Below are 9374 nucleotides of genomic sequence, written 5' to 3' on the forward strand. Positions count from 1 at the left end.
TCTAACTCGAAGATCGTGGGTTCAATTCCCACCCTGGTCAGAGTTTTTCTCTGTCCTTGTGTGGGCCCAGTTCCATCAGTAGGGCTAACGCTCACATGGTACATATGGGATAGAAATCTAGCACTTCACGTTACACTACACTCTCTTCAATTAATTCTATTTTTAGGAACGCTTTGTTTGTCATGACTAGTTCGTTTGAAAAAAAATGTAAAGAGCATTGTTTCATTGTAAGGGAAACTGTTCTTTAGCATTACGAAACTCTGGTTCAAGGGGTTTTACAACAGTAATCAAGAGTTTGTTTCCGAGCTCTTTGGTTTTCACGATGATTGATAAATGTACATAGATCGTCCTTTTTTTTTTTTTTTAACACAATGCAGACAAGCATGTGAACGTGAAATAAGCATTGGCCTAGCTCTATGTAATCTTCTGTTGAAATCCTAGTCCTATTCTACTCCTCCCTGTGTTCATGGCGAAATTGATTTGTCAGTCCTCGTTCTATTGACAGTGGCTTGCAAACCGTTCTACAGTGAGAAAACTGCATCCGGCTCGAGTCGTCCATCTTTAGCTTACCATTTTGAACCAACACTCGGCCCTCTTACGACAAAGGTGTTCCGCAACAATGTTTACGTCTTTCAATGAGCCAATAAGGCAGTCGAGGGCCATAGAGTAAATTGAAGCTGCTTTACTGTACTCCTTAGCATGAAAATTTTTATCGGCTATTCCTCTTAGATCTTCTACGTCGAGAATACCCTGAAATTGATGCAATTATAGAATTCTGAGAGGTGAAGGACATGTATTCGGTCAAGGCAAGGTGAAAATGTGGGGTCAGTTTCCTTCGTGGAACTCTATTGGGATCAATACCACATACTTGAAAACTCTTTTCGTTTACGATTTTACGCATATTGTAATGAATGGTATGAATAATTATGGATTTAGAGGTGTTGACCGTTACATGAGTTTCTGCACTTCACTGTAATTGTAATTTGTTCACCCACGGAACACCTTAAGAGCGCTCATGAGCTCGTTCAAATTGTATCCGTGCATTCCGAATCGAAGTGGAATTTGACAGTGTTCGTTTTTGAGTAGAAGGGAAAACCCGCAATAACTCAACCCACATATGACGCCGGGACTGGGAATCGAACCTGGGTTACATTGGTCAGGGGCACCCAAATTCAATTTTCGGAAAATATCTGTTCGGAAGACGATTTGAGATCTAGAATTTTCGGAACATTTGTTGTAAAATTTCTTGCTTGCCTACCTCTCTTAGGATTTTCGAACATCTGAAAAATGGCATAATTGCCCATTTTTAACGGATTTTTACCCTAAAAAGGTCACCTAGAATTTTCGGGAGCCTTTCTTCTGGCTGAAATTTTCGAAAAGGTAAGTTTAAAATATGCCTATATCTACCGTTTAAATACTAAAATACGTTTAACAATGCTATGTTTAAGTGGTTTTGAACTATATTCTCGTTGGGTGCCCCTGATTGGTCGGAGGCGTATGCTCTCACTCATTCGTTAATCCAGCTCGATTGGCAAATACATGCATTGGTGCATTTGTGGATTAAAAGTTTTGAAAACGCTGAGATTGTTGTTTCAAGCTTACCATCATTGATAGCACCATCAGCTGCCTAATCTCCTCACTATAAAGCAAAGGGCAAATTCAGCAAAAACCAGTTTTAGTTGTCTGAAATCTCACCACTGCGCCATCTCTCCCCCCTCATAAACCGACCTTTATATCGTAAATATTACCTTTTATAACATAAAAGGCAAAATTACTAAATGCTGCTTGGTTGAGACAGAGGGCATTATTCATTAATTTTGGTAATTGCCCCGGGCAAAGTTACTTAAAATTCATTGGTTCTTAAGTCGCTTAGCAACAGTGAAGAAATTGTTTTGTGGCTTAGGGTTTTTCAAACAATGGCGTCTCGTTTCGAAGGGGTGAACGATGAATTTATTGGAGAATTGAGGCAAATAAGCAAAAATAAAAACACAAAAAATCACAGAGCACTGGAAAAACGTTTTTGTGTGGTGGGCAAATGAAAGAGAGCACGGCAGGAAAAAAAAGCTCGGAAATGATACTTTCAGCATTCTCGGCGGGATATCAAAAAAATAAACGTGGATCACTCATGAAAACCGTTTTAAAATTTTTATTATATGTTCCACACCTATCCTCCCAGGTCAGCCGTGATTCTTCGCCACCTTCTGCCATTATCGACCGTGACTTCAACCCTGAAAGTAAATCAGAAGTGGAGCAGAAGCAACATACTGGTTTATTCCGTGGATACCATTAAAATATTATATTCATTCACTTTCTAAAATCGCCGCGCCTCATTGGTCTAAGTTCCGTTACCTAGCGACATCCAACTGACAGAGTACGTCATTTAAAATAACGCACAAAAACTGTGCAGTGCAGTGTTCAACACGGCATGGCTATTTCGGCAGTGCCCCTCCATGTTGGAAGTAGGATTTCTTCTTCCAGAAGTTTAAACAACAAAATGTCAATAAATCCGGATAGAATCACTTCTGATAAACTTTAATTACAGTACGTACCATTTCCCTAGTTCATATTTTTACTTCTTTTATTCGGGCTTACCCCGAACCCAAAACCCCAAATTTTAAAATAAAAGTTGCTTAAAATCTTTGTGAACCCTCAGTTTTTCTGGGCCTGCTACGGCCCTGTCCAGGGGTGGGGAGTAGGGGCTGGGGGTACGAGGTGAAGGGTACCATAGCTGAAACAAAGAATGCCGTGCCAAAATCCCAAAAACAAAATCTTCTTGGCTGTTAAGTTTGAAATAGTTGCTTGCAAGATTCAAACAGTTTTCAGTACAAGTTTATGCAACAGAAATGACACGAAAAACTCGCTAGATGATGTTTTGTCGAAATTTTAAATTTAGCGGGCTGTACAGCGGGCCGTACTGTAGAATACGGCCCGCTAATTTAGCCAATTACAGCGTGCGTACTATCTGAGACATATAATAATCCCTCATATTGGCCCTATTCCCATCGTATTTCCTCTTAGGTTATTTTTAGATGATATCAATTTTCCCGCGGATAATGTTACCGCGCGCGTTACGTGGTAGTTTCGTGGAGGAGAGAAAGGGCAGCAAATTATGTACGATGTCATTCTCCGTTTTCAAAATTGAGTTTCATGGCCTGATAACATTCATTGTCTGCAAGATACAGGTTTCAAACATATATCCTTGGAATTGCTGAACTGTCTACTTTACAATGATACCAATTTGAAGTATTTCCAATCTATCAAACCTTGTCAAGAGATTATGAAGAGGTTAGCATTTTTATAAAGGTTTGGGTTGTTTCAGCTATGGTGCCCTTCACCCCCTACCCCCACCCCCTACCACCAACCTTTACCCCACCATTTACCCTCACCCCCTACTCCCCACCCCCGGAATAGTCATGCCGGTTCAACATGGCTTCGACTTTGAGATTTCCCCGGGCTCAAAGAGGAGAAATTGCTGAAATTATCGACAGTGCGCATGCCATCCCAGCAAATACAAAACGGCAAACCAACTGGATACACGAAATTTTCAATATTGCAGTCAGCTTCGCTTGGTGCAGTATTCAAACTTTCTCGTTCATTGCACTGTAAGCGCGTGCGTGAATTGGAACAAAACAAGAACTAAACAGTCTCTAACCCATAATTACAATACACTCTTTTTTTATGAGAAACTTTCTTTATAACAACGTTCAGCCACTTAAGCCCCCCTCCCCTCCCCCCTTTTTTTTTTGTTCGTTTAGCGCCGAATGCGTTTCTTCATATTGGGTCGGTCGGTCGGATTGAAAAAAGAACCTAAAAATAAAATCACAAGTAGTCTCAGAATCGGTGGACTGCTAAGTCAGCAGCCTGGAAAACAACAAGACGTGAACCCAAAATCAATACAGCCGAAAAGTTGATTGATGTTATCGTAAAATTAAGACAACGTGGGAAAAAGCGACATAAAAATGGTTCCTTTTTTTGGTTGAAAATGTCAAAAAATTGGGTCGATCGGACGACACTAAACAAGAAAAAGAGGATGGCCTAAGAACATACCACGAACATACCGGCCAAGGATGAGAGCCCGGGGGGGGGGGGGGGATATTCTGGGGGGAATTTCTGGGTGGGGATGTGCCGCTGGGACCCTGGAACCCTTAGCCTATACCAGAGCTAGTTCAGCTGAATTTTGCTACCCTATACTGGAGAAAACTCCCACCGATTTCCGTCCAAATTCTGATTCTTGACAGTTAATAATATCCAGAGGTGTTTCATGATAGCCATTTATTGATGTACTGTTGAGGCTGAATTACGTAAACTTAAACTTTGCCGATTTGATTTTTTTATATTCTTGAGTGGAAATTTCTGGTTTCCTTAGTCTGGTCAGTTCGTGAAAAATGATACCCTACTCTAGACCGAAAGGCTATGATTTATATAGTCTATCCTAGAGTAAACTGCTTGAAAACCATATCCTTCACAGCGGCACATACTTATATAGTCCATATATGGCAGTACCCCCCCCCTCCCCCTCCCCCGGGGATGAGAGTCAGGCAAGAATGTCTTTATTTTGCTCATTTGCCTTTTTTTTTCTTTGTGAGTAGTATAAATGAAGATAAAAGAAATGTAAAACTGTTGGTCTAACAGGATAATGAACTCAAATACTTAGGGACGTTTTTCAACATCAACAATGTGTACGTGTTTTTCGATCGGAATCGCATATTTAGTATACCACCCAGATAACGAACATGTTAAGAACGTTCTCAGACTCAAATCGCAAACAAAACATAACAAGAACGTTTAGTCTCAGCCCCAACTAAAAACATAGACGTTCTTGTAAAAAAAGACTGTATACGGAAATTCGTATAAATATGCTGCATAAAGCCTGGTTTTCATATGATCGACCGGATCGTCCCGATCGCCCCAGTCGTTTCAAATAATTAATGTTCAGAGGCGATCGGGACGATTATATGGAAACACTATCCAAGCGATCTCTAACTACCTGGGCGACTATGACCTCCTCGATCGCTTGGATAGAACATCAGTTCTATCCGGACGATCGAGGTCGTCTCAGGCGCCCGGGTCCAGGATATGTTTACTGAGTTACGTTTACCCAGTCGTTTCCAATAATTAATGTTCAGAGGCGATCGGGACGATTATATGGAAACACTATCCAGGCGATCTCTAACGATGTGGGCGACTATGACCTCCTCGATCGCTTGGATAGAACATCAGTTCTATCCGGACGATAAAGGTCGTCTCAGGCGCGCAGGTCCTCGTCAGCGATAGTCTGGGTGGTGTTTCCATATAATCGTCCCGATCGCCTCTGAACATTATTTGAAAGGACTGGGTAAATGTAACTCAGTACACATATTTGTGTACGGACATGGAGCGCGGCTTCTATATCAGACTGGATTAATCCTTGTTCGCCAGTTTCAGTCAACGTTAAAATTCTGGTGTGTGAATTTCATCAGTTGCATTCGTGGCTTAATTCGTGGCTGATCAATGAGAAAATGAGCGGCAAGTTGAAGCTCCTTCGTAACGTAGATGTATTAAGGCGAGTCCAATATTTTAAGCAGAGGCGTCAAAAATGTTTTCTTCTGACGGCTTCTGGACATTTCTTTATCACTGATTGCCAGTTTTCCTGTCTGCTTAAAGACCACTAAAAAACGTGTTGAGGCGGATACCGAATTTATCGTACTTATCTTCATTTCACTGAGAAAGAAGCATTGATCTAGCTCTATGTAAACTTCTGTTGAAACCCTAGTCCTGTTCTGAGATTCCCTCCTACTCCTCTCTGTGTTCATGGTGAAATTGATTTGTCAGTCCTCGTTCTATTGACAGTGGCTTGCAAACCGTTTTACAGTAAGAAAACTGCATCCGGCTCTAGTCGTCCATCTTCAGCTTACCATTTTGAACCAACACTCGGCCCTCTTAGACATTTCTCTATCGCTGATTGCTAGTTTTCCTGTCTGCTTAAAGACCACTAAAAAACGTGTTGAAGCGGAATTTATCGTACTTACGTTCTTCGTTTCACTGAGAAAAAAGCCGCTTTCTTGTCCTAAAATGGTTTTCACAATGCTGTAAAAGCTCTTTTAGTGAGTTTTGTAGCTGTCTACAAAATATTTATCTGTTCGGGTGTTCGCTAGGGGAACTTGAGGTCTGTAGAAATTTCAAGGTTCTATTTTGCCTCCTCCGAACGTTCAAGCAATCGTGACAGGCCTGATCAAAAACTTTACATTACGACTATATTGTAGCTGTCTACAAAATATTTATCTGTTCGGGTGTTCGCTAGGGGAACTTGAGGTCTGTAGAAATTTCAAGGTTTTATTTTGCCTCCTCCGAACGTTCAAGCAATCGTGACAGGCCTGATCAAAAACTTTACATTACGACTATAGTCGTCCTTCCTCCACCGGCCGAAGATTTTAGGTGACGCTTGGTTAATTAAAATATTATTCTTAAGCAAACTTTGACAGAAGATGTAAATCTTCAAATTTTATGCTATTTCCAATTATATCGCAGTTAACCCTTTCTAATCAGTAATATTACAGCGTTCTTTAATGTGGTTTTACCGAAACTTCTACACAATCGGCTTCAGACCCTTCACCACTTTTCCGAAACATTTAGGAAATCTGTTCAGAAAATGTCCAAAACATTTAGGAAATCTGTTCAGAAAATGTCCAAAATCGTAGTGCGTCTCAAACGTCTGAGTTCGAATATTCGAAAATTGTAGCCAGACTTTCTTCCAAACAGATATTAACCGAAATTATTCGTTGTGGGTGCCCCTAGGTGAGGGATGAGACAATGGATAACCTGTCAGACACATACTTCATACGTTATTTGGTTCACAATGGGCCACCCTCAGTAATGGCTTTCTTTGACTAAAAGACGTCGTAAGTCCTCCAGCAATAACTCTGACTCAATTTAAGGGCGCGTTCGATTGACCATATTCCGGAATAGGAATACACGGAATAAAAGTTAGAAATCCTTCGTCTTTACGGAGGTTCACATTAAAATTATCAAACACTTGCTAAAATGCTATTTTAAACATATCTTTTCTATCCTTGTTGCTTCAAAAGCGCCAGACAGACCGTTTTGAATCATCACTCCACGCATTCTTATTCCGGAATACGGTCAATCGAACGCCCCCTAAATCTTGCGTTGTCTCTCGTCCTATTTGGATGCTGTTCTTTAATACCTCGCTCTTGCTACGGTTTCCTACGACTCGTTTACTATAAATTTTAACTCCACGCACGGCAAGGAAGGCAAGACACATATCTAAACTAAAACACTATCATATTTGTTAAAGTACAACTCAGTTACCAAGTTTAGCCGAGAGTGCATCTGCGTAACTTTTAAATCAGTTCTATAAGTCGGAATCAGACCTCTCAGTTCATTCAATTTCCTTTTAATTTGACTGGAAGTCACATGCATTCATGAGGCTCTTTTGGTGGATCAAATTAAAAATCGACGGGTAGAAACTTTTTTGACTGAGAGACATATCGTGAACCAGGTGTTTGAAGTTTTCATTGTAAACGACATCCTTGACCCACAAGGAAATAACACTGAAATTCAATATTAGCACATTCTGTCGACTAACAGACTACTCGATTCATACCTTTTGCAGCTCTCACTCGATGCTTCTGTATTTCTAATTACAACAACTTGCTCTTCAAAAAGACGCACCATCTACTAGCTTTATGTATTCGGGCAGTACTGAATATATGGAACTTGAATGTAGTATTCAAATTACCAAATAATAACAACAATTTCGATTTCTGAGAAATGACGTCAACTTCCTGCTGATTTTTCTCGGAAACCGATAGCAAACCTGTCCGAGCATGTCCAAAAGTCTAAATACAAAAACAGTATAGGTTTTATTATGGCAATTGCGGCTCTTTTGTAGCTGTTCTCGTCTTTTCATTTCATTTGTGTCTCGCGTTTTCGGGAGCAATCACGAGAGCCGGTATAATAGCTGCCGGTTCCTTCTCACGGTAGCAGAGAAGTCGGTTGCATGGCAAGGGTGGAAAGGTACAGTAGTGCGATGAGCAGAACCAAGTTTGTTTTTTGTATAGTTGCCAGGGTAGGCAGCGATCAAGCGTTCTTCCATTTCTTGCGAGGCGAAAAAAGAAGACCTGATCAGTGCAATTTCTTTTAACGGGTTTCCTGGCTGTTGTCCAGAATCTCGACTTTACTTTAATTGGCAGAAAAACAAAAGAGATTTTGATCCCCGTTCCGATTGGTTACAGAATTACAAATCATACTTTAAAATCGTTCTTGAACTATGGCTGCTCCCAACGTGAACTTGGACAGGATGCTTATATCACTTCGTGTCTCGATTTTTTTTTCTCGCGTACCCTAAGAGAAGGGAATTGTGAGAGCACCCGAAAAAGAGGAGTTTATTTTTTATTGATATTGAATATTAATGATCAAACCGAAGCTTCCCAGAGTCGACAGCTGCCTTCTTCGACAGCAACAACAACCTTTATTTGTACCGATATAATTAATTATTTTTTTACAACTAATGAAAGCCAAAAATATATATTCAATACGGAATAACCATTCGTTCGTAATTCCTTGACCGGCCACATGTGGCGTGTACGTGTTGTGTTGGGCGGTACTTGCACGCCGGCGTACCAGCCCTTCCAATCTTCAAACACCTTCAGTTGGAATTGTCTTACGTCACGGTATACATGATTTCGGAACAGCACTGGCCACTCTTCTTCCTCCTCAAAGCTTTAGGGGGTCCAAATCTGCTCTCTGTAGTCTCAATTCCGACATGGCAACAAGTGCTTGCTCACAGCTCTCACGTGCTTCTGAGCAACCATGAGGTGTACAAAACATTTTTGACTTCTTTTGAAGTTAGAGAAGTAATTTCAAAAACTTGTGCGTCGTGTTTCATTGGATTTCCTAACGCACGAAAACATTTGAACTACCCGGCCTGCGGCCTCGTGATTTCAAATGTTTTCTTGCGTTTGGAAATCCACTGAAGCACTCGCACTCGTTTTTGAAATATTACTTAAAACTATTCACAATCGACATTGAGATGTACATGGACACATCTGACAAAAAAACATGACACAGAAAACTTGCGGGAAGGTCTAAGAACAGTTACTGTAAATTGAACTTTAATGTGTCCAAATGCAAAATTAACCGAGTGACTCAAAATCGTGAGAAATCTGTCACAGATTACTCCTCCGTTTCGCACGAGGAACCGGTGTTAACATGAAGAAAATCAGAGTAGAATTCGAGAACAATCTTTCGTGGACTTGCATTTTGAGTCAAATCGGTGGCCTGTTTCATATTTGAACTTCGCGATCGGATCACATGCTTACAAGGACTTGTGTGCGAGCGTTATGTTTAAACTGTACTTGTTCCGTTTTATGAAA

General features: G+C 40.7%; 1 protein-coding gene across 1 annotated transcript in view; it reads right to left on the reverse strand.

Moving 5' to 3' along the window:
* The window catches only part of LOC137970422 (3'-5' exoribonuclease HELZ2-like), a 75484-nt gene extending 67736 nt beyond the window's left edge, over nt 1-7748 (reverse strand). Inside the window, exons 1-4 of the mRNA XM_068816948.1 lie at nt 7604-7748; nt 2165-2228; nt 1603-1639; nt 571-750 (exon numbers count right to left, since the gene is read on the reverse strand). Of these exons, the coding sequence (XP_068673049.1) occupies nt 571-750; nt 1603-1639; nt 2165-2208 (261 nt within the window). The 5' untranslated portion in view covers nt 2209-2228; nt 7604-7748. The remainder of the gene's footprint in view (nt 1-570; nt 751-1602; nt 1640-2164; nt 2229-7603) is intronic.
* Between the last annotated feature and the right edge of the window lie 1626 nt (nt 7749-9374).

This window comes from Montipora foliosa, chromosome 9, assembly GCF_036669935.1.
Source record: "Montipora foliosa isolate CH-2021 chromosome 9, ASM3666993v2, whole genome shotgun sequence".
NCBI classification, from domain to species: Eukaryota; Metazoa; Cnidaria; class Anthozoa; order Scleractinia; family Acroporidae; genus Montipora; species Montipora foliosa.